This window comes from Sarcophilus harrisii, chromosome 3 (genome assembly GCF_902635505.1).
Source record: "Sarcophilus harrisii chromosome 3, mSarHar1.11, whole genome shotgun sequence".
Classification (NCBI taxonomy): domain Eukaryota; kingdom Metazoa; phylum Chordata; class Mammalia; order Dasyuromorphia; family Dasyuridae; genus Sarcophilus; species Sarcophilus harrisii.
Window position 1 is genome coordinate 243,977,276 of NC_045428.1, and position 15,796 is coordinate 243,993,071.

At 35.2% G+C, this 15,796-nt stretch overlaps 1 protein-coding gene across 3 annotated transcripts in view; it reads left to right on the plus strand.

Moving 5' to 3' along the window:
* The window catches only part of GART (phosphoribosylglycinamide formyltransferase, phosphoribosylglycinamide synthetase, phosphoribosylaminoimidazole synthetase), a 42,281-nt gene extending 26,955 nt beyond the window's left edge, over nt 1-15,326 (plus strand). For all 3 annotated transcript variants that reach the window (XM_012544398.3, XM_031959338.1, XM_023498894.2), the window contains 6 exons: nt 3,049-3,255; nt 4,548-4,688; nt 5,745-5,875; nt 10,657-10,798; nt 14,189-14,304; nt 14,416-15,326. In XM_012544398.3, coding sequence (XP_012399852.1) covers nt 3,049-3,255; nt 4,548-4,688; nt 5,745-5,875; nt 10,657-10,798; nt 14,189-14,304; nt 14,416-14,607 — 929 coding nt within the window. In that variant the 3' untranslated portion in view covers nt 14,608-15,326. The remainder of the gene's footprint in view (nt 1-3,048; nt 3,256-4,547; nt 4,689-5,744; nt 5,876-10,656; nt 10,799-14,188; nt 14,305-14,415) is intronic.
* The last annotated feature ends 470 nt before the right edge of the window (nt 15,327-15,796 follow it).

The window sequence follows — 15,796 nt, forward strand, 5'->3', positions numbered from 1 at the left end:
GTCCTCCTGCTGAGGTGGCTTAATCATGAGACTTAGCCCACTTTTGCAATCTAGATAGTGGGACCATTCTGGTTGGTTTTCTCTTTCATAAGCTGAGCCATCCTAAATTCCAGGGGAGTACAAGGACAAAGAAAGGTTCTTTTTTTCCAGGGTAAGAACCTGCACAATATGGATTCTCTTTACACTTACTAGTTAGATCTCCTAGTTGGGTAGAGTCCCACCCAAAATTGAAGAGCATGTTCCTTGAGGGCTAAGACAATCTCATTAATCAGATCTACCCTTCAGAGATTTGACTTTTTACTGGGGCTGGACTAAAGGAATTTTTTCTCAGTCCGGAAGGTGATAGGGAACCACTAGAACTTTATTTGATTTATTTATATGTATAGCTTTTTGTTTTCTATATATATTTATATGTTTTAATATTTATATTATATTTATTTTATTTTATTTATTATTTTTAATTTTTATTTATTATATTTAAATTTTATTATTATGTTTATTTTATTTTTATATTTATATTAAAATATATTTTTATTTTCAAAAATATATACATGGATAATTTTCAACATTCACACCTACAAAACCCTAAAGTTCTAATTTTTTCCTACCTTCTCCCCATCCTCTCCCCCAATCAGCAAGTGATCCAATATATGTTAAACATGCAATTCCTCTATACATATTTCCACAAATATCATGCTGCGCAAGAAAAATCAGATCCAAAAGGAGGGGAAATGGGAAAACAAAATGCAAGCAAACAACAAAAAGAGTGAAAATACTATGTTGTGCTCCATATTCAGTTCCCACAGTCCTGTCTGGGTGCAGATGGCTTTCTTCATCACAAGACCATTAGAACTGGTCTGAATCACCTCATTGTTGAAGAGAGCCATATCCATTAGAATTGATCATCATATAGTCTTGTTTTGTATAATGATCTCCTGGGTCTGCTCATTTCCTTAGCATCAGTTCTTGTAAGTCTCTGCAGGCCTCTCTGAAATCATTCTGCTGATCATTTTTTATAGAATAATATTCCATATAACATTCATAAACCATAATTTATTCAGTCTTTCACCAGCTGATGGGCATCCACTCAGTTTTCAGTTTCTAGCCACTACAAGAGGGCTGCCACAAACATTTTTGAATCTGGGGCTCCCTTTCCCTTCTTTAAGATATCTCTGGGGTATAAGCCCAGTAGTAGCACTGCTGGATCAAAAGGTATGCACAGTTTGATAACCCTTTGGGTATAGTGGAACTTTATTTGAATAGGCAATGGAGTAACATGGTCAAACCTGTGCTTAACTTAAGTAAGATTTATTTGACTGCTGAGTAGAGATGAAATGGGTGGGAAGAGACTTGAAACAACACCACCATCTAGTACTGGGAAAGTTGTCATCAAGAGAAAACTAAGTCTCAGTGAGTACAAAAAGACTGAGGAAGGAAGAAAAGATTTGAGATAAAAGCTAATTAGCTAATATTTACTTATGGGGGAGGCTTTCTAAAAAGCACTACAGAATAGATGAGTATTCTACTTTAGAGTAGAACATTAGGTGAGTGATTGAAGATGAGCATAAAATTAGTCAGTGGGGAGAGTTTAAATGATGGTATCTGAGGGTTCAGAATCAAACTGGGATGGTGAAAAAAATTAATCTTTGAGGACAGAGTTCTGGTGGCTTAGTGGATAGAGCACCAGCCCTGAAGTCAGGAGGACCTGAGTTCAAATTTGATCTTAGACACTTAACACTTCCTAGCTGTGTGACCGGCCTAGTCACTTAACCCCAATTGCCTCAATCAAAAAAAAAAAAAAAAAAAAAAAAAAGTAGCATTGTCTTGAGGGATTTGGCCTCAGGGTAGAGTTATTCCAGATTTTTAGGCAGAATAGCTACTTAGGAGATCTCTGAAGGTCCCTTCCTTCTAGGATTCCAGTCTGTTATAAGTTCTCTGGGTAGCTTGTTCTTTAATTTCACTTCCCTCCTTTCTCAGTCTAGACCTGGAGGTTAATTCTACTCCCCTCCAAAACTCCTCCTTAAACTTTCCATGCCACATTCCCCCTCATATCTCATACCCCCTTGATATCATTCCATATTTTCTACCTTTTATTCTTTCTGATAATGAATTAGTCTTTGTCAAGGCCAGCCCTTATACGTGTGCCCTTCAACTTGTACCCTCCCATTTTTCTCCATTAGTTTTCCCATCTCCAACACTTGCATTTTCAATCTCTCCCTTTCATTAGCCCTTTCTTACTGTCTTCATACATTTCCACGATTACCCTTAAGAAATCCTCAGGAGACCCTACCAATCCCTGAAGCATTATCCTACAGTTTTGTTCCTTTCACAGCCAAATATCTAGAAAATATTATATACCCCTTTTGCTCTCTATCACTGGCTTCTGATCTCATCACATTTTTTTTCCCCAAAACCACCATTCTTTTGAATCTCCAAAATGTGTCATCTTGGCAGACTCTTCAATTCCTCACTAAGCTCTGGTATCCTGAGGGTACCCCATATATAATTCTTGCCATTTCTAACTCCACAACATCTTTTGCTTCCTTCCCCTTCTCTCTATTCATATAGTCACCATTTTTCTTAGTCTTGGCCTTCTTCACCTCTCCTTTCGGAGACTACAATCTTCTATTTAGTCTTCCAGTTCTTCCTGTGTAGTTCCTTCATGTGTAGATCTTGCCATATCACTCCCTAAATCCTTTGGCTTTTAAAAGCCCTTTACCTTGCCCTGCAGTCTGCTTCTAACCTTATTCTATATCATTTCCTATCCATTATGAGGAATTCTGAATTCTAGTGGATGATGTTTAGTTTTAACATGTCTTTCAAGATAACTACAGCTAAGGACTGAAACAGCAAGTGTGCTAGAACCATAACCTGAAATTGACACCAGAGCGTAAAAGGCTTTAAATGGCAACCTGAGGAGTACTTTGTGCTTCATTTTCAGTAATCCTAACTATATTTATTATATACTTATATGTCTATAAATGTAAATAATCCCATGTTTTACATGCAAAACACTAATCTGATATGGCATTTCTAACATCTTGCCAGATGCTCGATGCTGGAAGATCCCTAGAATATTTTCATGGCTTCAGCTCGAGGGCTGCCTTTCAGAAGAGGAAATGGCTAAAACATTCAATTGTGGAATTGGGGCTGTCATGGTGGTGCAAAAAGATCTAGCTGAACAAGTTCTGAAAGATATACACCAGCAAGAAGAGGAAGCCTGGATAATCGGGAATGTAGTTACTTGTCCTACAGGTTTTATCTCTTAATTTGTTATTTACTCTGCTAATGTAGAAGGCTCTGCAGGCTTTATCAATAAGAATGCAAAAAAAATTCAAAAATCATTTTAATGCATTGTTTTTCTCATTAAATACTTCAGTATGTGACTAACACATAAATGCTTTGTTAAAATTATGACTGTAGACAACTACTATCAATACTAGATTTGGGATAGTACATTTAAAAACTACCAACTATTGGGAAGAACCAAGATAGTGGAGCGTAGAATAGACAGGATATTGCCTGAGCTCTCCCTAGATTCCCTTGAAATCAACATTAGATCAAGCCTCTGAGTGACAGAACCCACAAATCTTCGTAATAGAGTAATTTTTCAGCTTAAGATATCTTAGAAGAACTTTAGGAAAGGTCTTGTCTTGTCTTGGGTGGGAGGGGAACGTAGTCCCAGAGGCATAAGGAAACCCAGAGCAACAACTCTAATGGGAGTCTCTTAACCAAAAATAGTGGTGTTGGCTACTCTGTCCTGGTTCAGAAAACCAGTGGGTCAGCAGACCAGCTGTAATATGACTATAGAAGATAAATTGTGAGTTCCTGAACCCCAGCATAGCAGATGAGACTTCAACAGAAACACTCAATGTGGTGGGGAAGCTTTTAGCACCACCAGTCCCAACACAGTCAGTGAGAAGCCTGTCACACTGCAGAGGAAAATCAGGACAATCTCACTTATGCCCCATGAATAATAAAACTTAAAAGAGCACTGGCCATGGATAACCACCATGGAGACAAGGAAGATAAGAACAAAACCCAGAAGAGAGCAAAGGCAATATCCCTTGAGTTGAAGCCTCAGGGGGGAATATGAACTAGACAGGACTCTAGCTCAAAAAGATCTTAAAAGAAAAGAAAAAAGGGGGAAAAGAGAGTTTTACAGGAGAGTTATGAAATTGGTGGGGAGGAGAGGGACAGCAACAGTTTAGAAAAAGATAGCACAGAAATTGAAGATAACTCCTTAAAAAAAATTTTAGCAAAATGAGCAAAAATCCACTGAAAAACTATCAACTATTAAACATTTTGATAAAATTTAATGATTGCTTCTAATGAGAAAATATTAGGAATGGTCTTCTTTGAATTAAGTGTTTATACATCTTAATACTTTTATTAGTTATAATGCTTATACGATTAAATATTAGCATCTGAGTCTTCAGAAGAAAGTACTTTAGAAGAAAAAGTTTTTCTTATAAGTTTTGGTAGTCTTCTGGTAGTCTTACTAATTTTCCACTTTTCTACCCTTGTTTTGTGACTTTAAAATGAAGGTTGTTCCCGTGTGAAAGTCAATCATCTGATTCAAACAATGCAAATAAATGGATCAGTCTCATTAATGAATGAATCTTTAAAGGGTTGCCTTAGTGTCCAACCAAAGAGAGTACAAGTAGCTGTCTTAATATCTGGAACAGGTGAGATTTATATTCCTGTGTTTATTGAAAGCAATTGATAAGACTGTTAAAAACTAAAGGAATATTGGGTTAGAAAGAAATTAGAACTTGGCAAAGAATTAAGGGAAAGTATTTTATATCATCAGATTGACCTAACACTAAGTTTTGAAATTCTGAATTCTGATGGCTTTTAAATTTGGGGTAACAGCTTTAGCATGTCTTTTAACTTTAGGGTTTTGTTGATGTATTTTATTTTTAAGATAATAGATATTTGATTACTAATACTGATAATTAGTAGTATGTACTGTTTTTGACTTTAGAGTTGTTTACCAGTTGCAGACAGGAGTGCTACAACTGAGAGATACAACTCTAATCTCTTAATTTCCTAGTCAAATAGTTTGGCCGCCCCTCACATCTTAAAGAAAAAGGTATTGAGACCGAGAGAAATTAAATCTTTTATTAGGAGTTCATCATTAATCATTTATACATTTTTAAGAATTCACTATTTGACAAAGTGCTTGGAAAGCGATCTGGCCAGAATTAGGTTCAAAACAAGAATTTACATCACAGTGAACTCCAAATTGATAATGATAACCCAAACATAAAAATCATATTAAAGAATTGGAGGAACTGAGAAGATGCCAGTCATATCAACAGTTCTTTTGTATGTTTTAAGCATAAGAAGTGAAATATTCCAGGTATTTTTATCATTCACTAAATTGATTCTTCAGTGAAGTAGTTACCTTAGTAAGGCAGCACATGGGATAGCATTTTTTCAGCTATTAAACATAGTGTCCTGATAGGAAAGTATCACCCTTTTTAATCTGGGGTTCATAGGAAATTGACATAGATTCTTAGGAATTTTATAATTGCTTTTGAAGCTTCCTTCACAGTATCATATGTAGTACATATACAACTATTTAATAATTGTTTTCATTTGTGGTTTGGGTTTTTGTTATGTATGAACATTTTATTTCTAAGTGGAAGATAAATCAGATTTATTAACTGAGCAGAAAGGATCATATTTATATACATTTGTACAAATAGATTTATTTTCATTTTTTCCATCTTTTTCAGGCACAAATCTCCAAGCCCTAATAGATAGTACTCAGGAACCAACCAGCTGTGCACAAATTGCTGTTGTTATCTCTAACAAAGCTGGAGTGGCAGGGCTAGAAAAAGCAGAAAAAGCTGGTATTCCTACTAAGGTTGGTTGGTTTTTAGCATGGATTGAGTTTGGGAGAGGGGGCAATTATCAAGTGACTCTCCCTCAGTCCTATAATCAGTTGCTGCCAAATATCTCTCTCTCATCCATTTCCTTTTGTACACTCATATGACAGCCACCCTAGTTCATTCAGATCCTGAACATCAGAACTGGTGTAACAGCTTCCTAAATGGTCTCTCCCTTTCTCATCTCTTTTTCCTCTCCAGTCAGTCATCAACATAGATGCCAGAGATATATTCCTAAAGCAAAAATCTGACCTTGTTACTTCCTTTTCAACAAGGTAGAATCTTAGGTATAGAAGGGAAGAGGGAAAAGATAACAAGCATTTATTAACAGCTTATATTGTGTGCCAGGCTCTATATTAACTGCTTTACAAATATCTCATTTGATCCTCACAACAACCCTATGAGAGAGGAGGTTTTTTATTCCTATTTTCCAGATGAAAAAACTGAGGCATATAGAGCATAAGGTTACATAATTAATAAATGTCTCATGCTAGATTTTCATTAGGTTTTCTAACTTTAAGGTCAGAAACACATACCTGCCCAACATTTGAAGGGACCTCCAAGATCATTAGATTCTGCAGCTTCCTTTTTACATATGAGGAAACTAGGGCCAACAGAGCTTAAGTGACTTCCCTAGGATACACAGTAAATGTGTGAGGAGAGATTCAAACAGATCTTCTTGATTCAGTCTAGTACTCAACTACAACATGCTGACTCCATAATATTTCCAGGATAAAATACAAATTCCATTGTTTGTCATTTAAAGTCTTTCATCATTTGACTTTAGTCTATTTTTCTCCAAATTTACCCTTTATGCATTTTATGTTCCTGACATACTGGTCTACTTGCTGTTCTCACACAGTTCCATCTTATTTCTCCAAGCTTTTATACAGTCAGTTTTCTGACCCTGCACTCTTCAAACTGAAGAGTAGAGATCACTTCCATGTGTTAGAATTTTTACCTCCTTAAAGTCTTAAGGCCAAAGCCATGATGTTGGAGGAGAAGAAAGTAGTACAGCAACCACCACCACCATCCTACCCCAAATCTCTGACCAACAGACTAGAGGAAATCCAAGATAAAGTCACAATAAGTCATTTTTCCAGTCCACACCTTCATAGGGAGACAGAGGGGGCTCAACATTCATCAAGAGAGGATCTTTCCATGAGTACCACATGGGAAGCATTCCCATCGAGGATTCGAATATTGAACAGATCAAGCAGTAGTCCCAGACCCTTACTAAGGCATCAAAATATGTTGATAGGCATAGGTGCCACCTGAAAGCTTTGTTGCCCTGCATCCAGTTGAATATTGCTGGGAAGGGAGTCTCTGGATGGTTTACAAAGAAAAGAATAGATTCAGAAACAAGCAGCAATAGTTTTAGACTCTGAAGTTTGCAGAGAAATAACTAGTACAGGAATTCCAGTCCAAAGGGGAACCTGTAGTTCTGTCACTCTAAACCAGAACTTCCCCAACTAACTGTAGTTATCTAGCAACAGTCTATTTTTTCTCAGACCTAAAGGATTCTCAGGAATTTGTAGGGCTCAGGTGAGGGGGGCAGCAATCAGAGTTTGTCTTGGTTCAGACCATTTTGGGAGCACTCAAAACTAAATTTGGAATAATTCAATACTTAATATCCCAAGCAGGCATCAGTAAGACAAACCCAAATGTCTCCTTCAGAAGTATGCAGTAATAGTAATACTCAAGACACAAATCTAGGGGGGAAAAAAAGAACTCCAAAACATCCACAACCAGAGCCTCAAAGGAAATATAGCATGGCTACAAAATGAACTAGATTTCTTGCAAGAGCTAAAGCAAATGTTTAAAAAATAATTAAATGTTTTTATTAATGATATAAGAGCATGAGAGGAAGAAAATTGGAAAAATAAATGAAAGCTGTGGAAAAAAGAACTGAAAAGAGTAATTAACAATTTGGCATAAGAGGTGCAAAACCTTGTTCAAACAACAAACTCCCCATAAATTAGAATGGATTAAATAGAAACCAGTGACTCCTTTGAAACAGGAAAAAATACTAAATGCTAAAATAAAGTCAAAAGACCATAAACAACTGTCCTAGAAAACAGATTGAGGAAAATAATTTTATGAAATGCTTTGAGCACCATATTTCAAGAAAACTGTCCAGAACTCTTGAAACTAGGGGGCAAAGTAGAAATAGAATCTTCAAGCCACCACTTCAATGAAATTCCCAAAATTCTTAGAACTTTCTAAGTTCTAAGAACATGATATGCAGAATTCAGAGCTTCAAGATCAAAGAAAAATACCCCAAGAAGCCAGAAATCAAGAATTAACATCTCCAATGAGCCATAGTATCACACACAGTTTAGCAGTTATCATCATGAAGGAGCAGAGAGTTTGGAATAAGAAATTTCAGAAGAAAAAGGATATAGACTTATAGCCAAGAATAATTTAATCAATATAATTGAGTATAATTCTACACTAGAAAAATGCATCTTTAGTAAAATAGAACTTCCAAGCATTCCTAATGAAAATGCCAAAACTACATAAAAATTTTAAGTTTGAACCCAGGAGTTAAGACATAAAAAGTTAAACACAAATGAATAGTCATAAAGGAATCAACAAAAATAAATTGCTAATCTGATATGGAGAGAAATCATTTTAGGGATGATAGAGTCAAATTGGGAGAACTTTCTTAAGTTCTATTATGTCCCAAGTTTGAAAAGAATAGAAAAAGACAAGAAATACATTAAGAGACAAAGGAAAGAAAGGTTAGGGAAATTGCCTTACATAAGTCTCAAAAGTTTTGTTTTCCTTTCTTCTTAGTGGGAGAGGGGAAAAAGAAGGAATGTGAATTTTTACTGTTTGGTTTGTTTTTTTTTTTTTTAATATAAAGCTAAGCATCATTTCTCCTTCCTACCTGGAGCCTTTTCTGATTCATCCTTTAGCCACTATTTTCCACCAAAATTACCTTGTTTATTTTTATCCTGTTTGCATTTATTTATATTCCCCTCTACCTTACTAAAATGAACTGTTTCAGTTTTTTCTCTTTGTATCCATCTAACACCTGTAATAAATGCTTCTTGATTAGGTGATAATGATTTCAATCTTTGACTAGTAGAATTTTGCTATCAACTTCAAAAGCTATCTGATGTCTTTTGGCGTGAATACCCTCACTAGTACTAATCAAAACATCTCCATACCTTAGATGATTTCATGAGTTGTGACCAAAAGATATTTATTACCTAGTAGTCAACTTCCTGGTGTTGAGCCTGTCTGAACTTGGCTAAGCAGAGGAATTTTAGACCTGTATCTGAAAATCCTCTCTACACTTTCCCCAACAAATCCTCATCCCACCATTATTTGACAGCCTCTACCCAAGGCAGTTTATCTACTCTCTTCTAGACACACTCCTGCCCATTAATGTCCTCCCAAAAATGTGCTTAGAATGGAACAGGCTATATCACCTGCCATATTCTGAACAGTACCCCACTCAAAATGCAGCCCAAGGTAGCAGTAACTTTTATATCTTATATTATTGTGTAAATTCAGGTTATATTTGTAATTAAACTCAGATTTTTCTTACTCACAGAAACCATTGTCTATCCACATCTCCTTAGTAAGTTTCAAACATCCCTTCCTTATGATACACACTGCTTTTACTCTTCTGGAGTCTCTCAGAACCTAGACTGTTTAAAAATAGTTTTTCGTCTTAAGTAATATACATGTGTCAGTCTCTTCCTTTCCCAAAACACAAGTCTGTTTTGCTTTCCTGCTTAAATACCTTCAAGGATTTCCTTTTATATGTAGGAAAAAGTAAAAGTTCTGGTTTTAGTGATTCTGTCCAGTTTTATTGCATGGACGTGTTGTGCCCATATACATACTTCAGCTAGCTAATGTGAACTTCTCATTTCTATTCCTACCCTTATTCCCAAACCATGGGAATGCCAGTCATTTTCCCATGCTTCATTCATATTTCTTCCATATTTCTTCTGGTAGTGTGATATGGTAGATAGAGTCTTGGTATCAGAAAGACCTCAATTTAAATTCATCTTCCGACATTAACACGCAGAACTTGAGCAAGTTGATTTCTGTGACATTTATTCGCCTTTAAAATGTAAGGGTGAAACACTTGTCAAATCTATCTCTAATGGAATTTGTGAGAGGGAAAAGAATCTGAAACTCAAAACATTTTAAAAACGAATATAAAAAAATATTTTATATGTAACTGGGAAAAATAAAAACATTAAAACATGAAAATTTGGAATACTACATGAATTCCGTTATTTGTATTTGTATTTCTTGTGTATCTTCCCATCTAGGACCTACTCAGGTATCATTACTTCCATCAAATTTCCTTAAATAAAGAGTGACCTAACTCTAGGAATTTTCTCCCAATATTTTATCTGTATCTCTCCTTTGAGAACTTTGCATTCTGCCTCATATGGTAGTCATGCTAATTTGTGCAAATTACTCCACCTCTACCCAGTTGATAAGCAATCTTTTCATTCTTATATCCCCAGTTCCTTTTTCTCCATAATTTGCTTATATGCTTGAAGTGAAGTGAATCAAAAAGAACAATAGATCAGCAGTGATTGGTTCTATACCTAGTGCCTTTCTATTCCCTTAGTTGTTACCCTCAAAAAAATAAAAACAACTAAGGTAACTTTAATGGTTCAATAAAATGTTTGATCATGACTTTTGTGTAATTGTAGTATATGTCAGTTTTAAAGACTTGATTATACCTTTGAAATGTTATTTTTATGTATTATCTTTTATTCTACAGGTAATTAATCATAAGTTATATAAAAGTCGTTCAGAATTTGACAGTGAAATTGACAGTGTTCTTGAAGAGTTCTCTGTTGACCTAGTCTGTCTTGCAGGATTCATGAGAATTTTGTCTGGTCCTTTTGTCCAAAAATGGAATGGTAAGTGGTTTATTTATTTATTAGCCAAAAAAACGCAATCTATGGCATTAGGTTTTTGGAAGTGCATCATATAAGGTGAAATGTTTGTGATAGCATCTTATTTCACAGAGTTATGGTGCATGTCTCTTGACCAAAGTGCTTTACTCATTTTCCCTTAGTATCTTTTCTAAAATTAGGATAAATTGAGAGAGGTTTTTTGTTTGTTTATATGCTCAGTGATACTTCATTTCTACCAAAACTCCTAGAAATGTTTTGAAATAGATTTGTCAGACCTTTTTATTTAAATTATGTGAGAAGGCTGAATTGATAAGGGGGGAAGGGGAGCAGATATGTACATTTTGACAAATTTATAAGCATGTATTTTTATAACAATTAGTTATAACAATTTTTATAACAATTTATAACATTTCTCATGTTATTGTCAGTAAATCATGAAATCCTGCAAACTCTGAAGGGGTGGGATTGATATTTATAATTGACATTATAAATCTGAGTGAGTGGAAAATTAGCAGTACAGAAAAGAAAAAGCTCAGAGAGCTGATGAAAAAGGTAATGTAGTCTGTTTTTAACATGTTGAGGTTGAAATTCCAATGTGACATCATGTTTGAAATGTCCAACAGTCAATTTGTCCTGGGAAAAATTTAAGCCCAGAAAAATTAAATGAATTATCTAAAGCCATATAGCAAATTAATTACAAAGCAAAGTCTAGAAACCATATTTCACTGCTTTAAATCAGGGAAATAGTAGCTATATATACATTTCCTATATAAAAAGTTTTACTTCTGATACTCTCCTCATATACTCATAAACATATATTTAGCTTCCCAGTGATTTTTCACCACATCCTGGGTTCTATTTAACTTCTCCAGTTTCTGTATCTATAACTATATTTTTATTACACACAGAAGTGGTCTTACCTCTCTAATCTTACCAATATCATATATAGCTATTCTCTATTTACATGAGTCTGAACTCTGAAATTCGACACCAACTCTTCAAAAGATAGTGTTCCATCCTACCATTTCTATTCAGGTTTTCTCCTTCTATCCCAATTCTTTACCATCACTGCACCCTCTCTTCAACCTATTCCTTTTTCTCCTTTTGAAATCTTGACTATGGTTTGAGAAGAGGAAGAGGGAAGGGGGAAGGGAAGGAGGAGAGAAAAAGGGAAGGGAGAGAAGGGACTAAAGGAGTGGGGGAGGGAGAAGAGAGGAGAGAGTTAACCACGTCTATATATTCTTTTCAATTCTTGAATTCCTTGCCACCCATCGTTTATCTTTTATATAATCCTGCAGTGTTGAAAGAAACTTCACAACTCCCAAGTGAGTCTACTACTTGGGTTTTGTGTTACCTCAGTTGGGCTGTAACTGCTAAGTAATCACTCTTATTTTTCCCTAGTTGGTTTCCCTTAGACATCACAAAATCATTGTATCCAAAATAGAAGTCATTCTCTTTACCCCTACAATTGTTATACCTTCATTATCTTTACACCTACACCTGTTCATCTTTTTTTCAAACTTCCCTATTTCTGTTGAAATCCCTCCCCTTTCAATCTCCTGAAGAGTCATCCTGGACTTTCCCTCCTCATCTTTAATTATTTGACAAGTCTTGGCACTTGTACTTTCATAACATCTTTTGCATCTCCTCAATTCTTAGCAGTACCCATCTAGCCTAGGCTCTCCTCATTCCTTGACTTCTTAGTCCATCTTCTTCCTTCCAATCTCTCCACTAGCTAATCTATCTTCTACCCCACTGTCAAAATAACTTTCTTAAATGATGTCTTAGCCATGTTATTCCACTGTTCAAGAATCTCCTATAGTTTTCCTCTTGCCCTGGAATAAATTATATATTTCACAGTTTGAAATCTATAGTCTTTTTTTTTTTTTTTCCCAAGTGGAATTTATTTATTTATTTATTTATTTTTATTAAATAGCTTTTTATTGACAGAACCCATGCCAGGGTAATTTTTTACAACATTATCCCTTGCACTCACTTCTGTTCCGATTTTTCCCCTCCCTCCCTGCACCCTCTCCCCAAGATGGCAAGCAGTCCTATACATGTTAAATAGATTACAGTAGATCTTGGATACAATATATGTGTGCAGAATCTAACAGTTTTCTTGTTGCTCAGGGAGAATTGGATTTAGAAGGTATAAATAACCTGGGAAGAAGAACAAAAATGCAAGCAGTTTACATTCATTTCCTAGTGTTCTTTCTTTGGGTGTAGCTGCTTCTGTCCATCCTTGATCAATTGAAACTAAGTTAGATCTTGTCTTTATTGAAGAAATCCACTTCCATCAGAATACATTCTCATACAGTATTGTTGTTGAGGTATATAATGATTTCCTGGTTCTGCTCATTTCGCTCAGCATCAGTTCATGTAAGTCTCGCCAATCCTCTCTGTATTCGTCCTGCTGGTCATGAAATCTATAGTCTTAATCTATCTAAATCTGCCCTTCTAGATTTATTTCATATTGTCTCATCACATACTCAGTGTTACAGTCAAACTGACCTTCTTACCATTTTTTGAACTAGCATTTCATTAACTACCCACCTCTTTACCTCATAATTCCATATCTTTGCACTAACTACATTGCTAGGTATGACACTGGACATAGCTCTGATCTTGGAGTCAGGATAAATTCAAATCTAGTCTCAGACGCTTACTAGTTTGTGACCCTGGGCAAGTCACTTAAACCTCTATATTCACTGTTCCTGTAAAAGAGGAATAATAGTATACCCACTTCACAAGATTTTTGTGAGAATCAGATGAAATAATAATTTTTAAAATATTTAACACAGAACCTGGCATATGGTAAGTACTTAATAAATACTTGTTGCAATTGGGGTTAAGTGATTTGTCCAAGGTCACACAGCTAGGTAGTGTTAAATGTCTGAGACCAGATTTGAACTCAGGTCCTCCTGGCTTCAGGGCTGGTGCTCCCTTCTTCTTAAAATACATAAGAGTCCTTGCAAGGATCAACTTTTTTATGGCCTCGTGTGGGGAGCCTCCTCTGAATTCCCTTAATCAGTCTTCTCTCCTCAATAATGGGGGGGGGGGGGGGGGGGGGGGTGTGTGTGTGTGTGTAAATGAAATACATAATAAAAATATATAAATATTTCTTTATATGTTGCAGTTTCTCCTCCATAAGAATGCAAGTTTCTTGATTGTTGAAATCTGTTTAAAATAATGGCTCAAAATTATAGCACTACTAGCATTAATTCTGTATAGTTTATAGTATGTGTCAAATAGGTCTTGGCAAAAGATGTAACTGCTATAAAATTATCTTGCATGTGGTGGGCCCTCAGCTATGTCAGCAGTACAATTCTATATGAGGAGCATAAGAGGTCTAAATTCTTAACTAGTTTTTTTGTTTTGTTTGATTACTAGGTAAAATACTCAATATCCATCCATCATTGCTCCCTTCTTTTAAGGGTTCAAATGCCCATGAGCAGGTTCTTGAAGCTGGAGTGAAAATCACTGGTTGTACAGTACATTTTGTGGCTGTAAGTCTACTTCTTTTCTAAAAAATGAACTATTGTAAGGTTATATAAATAGTTTGTATTAACTAAAAGTTAGCTTTGGATATATTGAAAGCAGCTTTTCTTTCTTTGTAGGAACAAGTGGATTCTGGACAAATTATTGTTCAGGAGGCTGTCCCAGTAAAGAGAGATGACACTGTTGCAACTTTATCAGAAAGAGTAAAAATAGCAGAGCATAAAGCATTTCCCGCTGCTTTACAGCTGGTGGCCAGTGGTACAGTGAAACTTGGAGAAAATGGAAAGATTTGTTGGAGTAAAGAGGAATAAAGAATCATAAATTTAGAATGAATTAATTTGGATTTATGTATCAGGTGTTGTCATTTGTACTTTCTATCATGTATACAAAATACTAGCTAACAGGAGAAATCTTTATATCTTTGTTTTTGTGAAAAAGAAGATTCCTTACTAACAACATACTTCATGAAATTAATAATATATCTCCCATATGTACAAAAATATAGCAGTTATTTTTTTAATGGCAAAGAATTCTCCCATAAGTTGGAGAAGGCTGAATAAGTTTTTCTGGTAGAAAACTTGTATTACAAGAAAAGCAAAATGGTTTCAGAAAAACCGGGAAAGAAAGGTGTTTATGGACTAAGGCAAAGTGAAATAAAAAGAACCAGAAGAGTGTAACAGCAGTATTGTACAGGTGTGGATGACTTAACTATTCTAAACAATACAGTTGCTAAAACTGTTGCTAAAAACAGGTGAAAAGTGATATTCATCTCCAGAGAAAAAAGCTGATGGAGGCTGAATGCAGATTGAAGCATTCTTTTTTACTTTTTGGTTTGTGGTCTGTTTTCTTTTTCAAGATGGCTAATATGGAAATATTTTGCCTGACCCTCCTATGTGTTTGCCTTCCCAAGGAAGGAAAAATTTTTTAAACGATTGATAAAATTTTATTTTGTTACTTGTGATCGGGAGGTAATTCCATGAAGTGAACAAAAATATATTTAAAAAGAAACGAAAAAAAAAAATTAAAAAATGAGAGTAACATATCAAAGACTACTGTTTTGCTGAGAAATCTGTCTCCTAATCTAATACCAAACTTAACATAATATAGAATATAGTTCTCTGTATATTAAACAAACATACAAATAATCCTATCATATCACATAATTATCCAAGCTTTAGCTAGAGGGTTATCTTTTCATTCTCAATCAAAATGTCAAAAATCCTCTACCAAACAGGACTTTATCCTGGCCCCTTAATTCCTCTTCTTTCATTTTCTGGTCCTCTGATCTTTATCATTTGTCACTCTTCAAATATTTCCTTCATTGAGCAAACTAGATAGATTAATGTGTGGATTTAAATTGCAGTTAGTCTTCCTCAAATTATATCTATACTGTTTTAAGTTTCTCCCTCATTGATCTTTATTTTGGAAACAATAACCATCCTTAGGGAATACCCTAATTTCACAAAGAAACTTTGGCTTCTTGTGTCTCATTAATAGTAG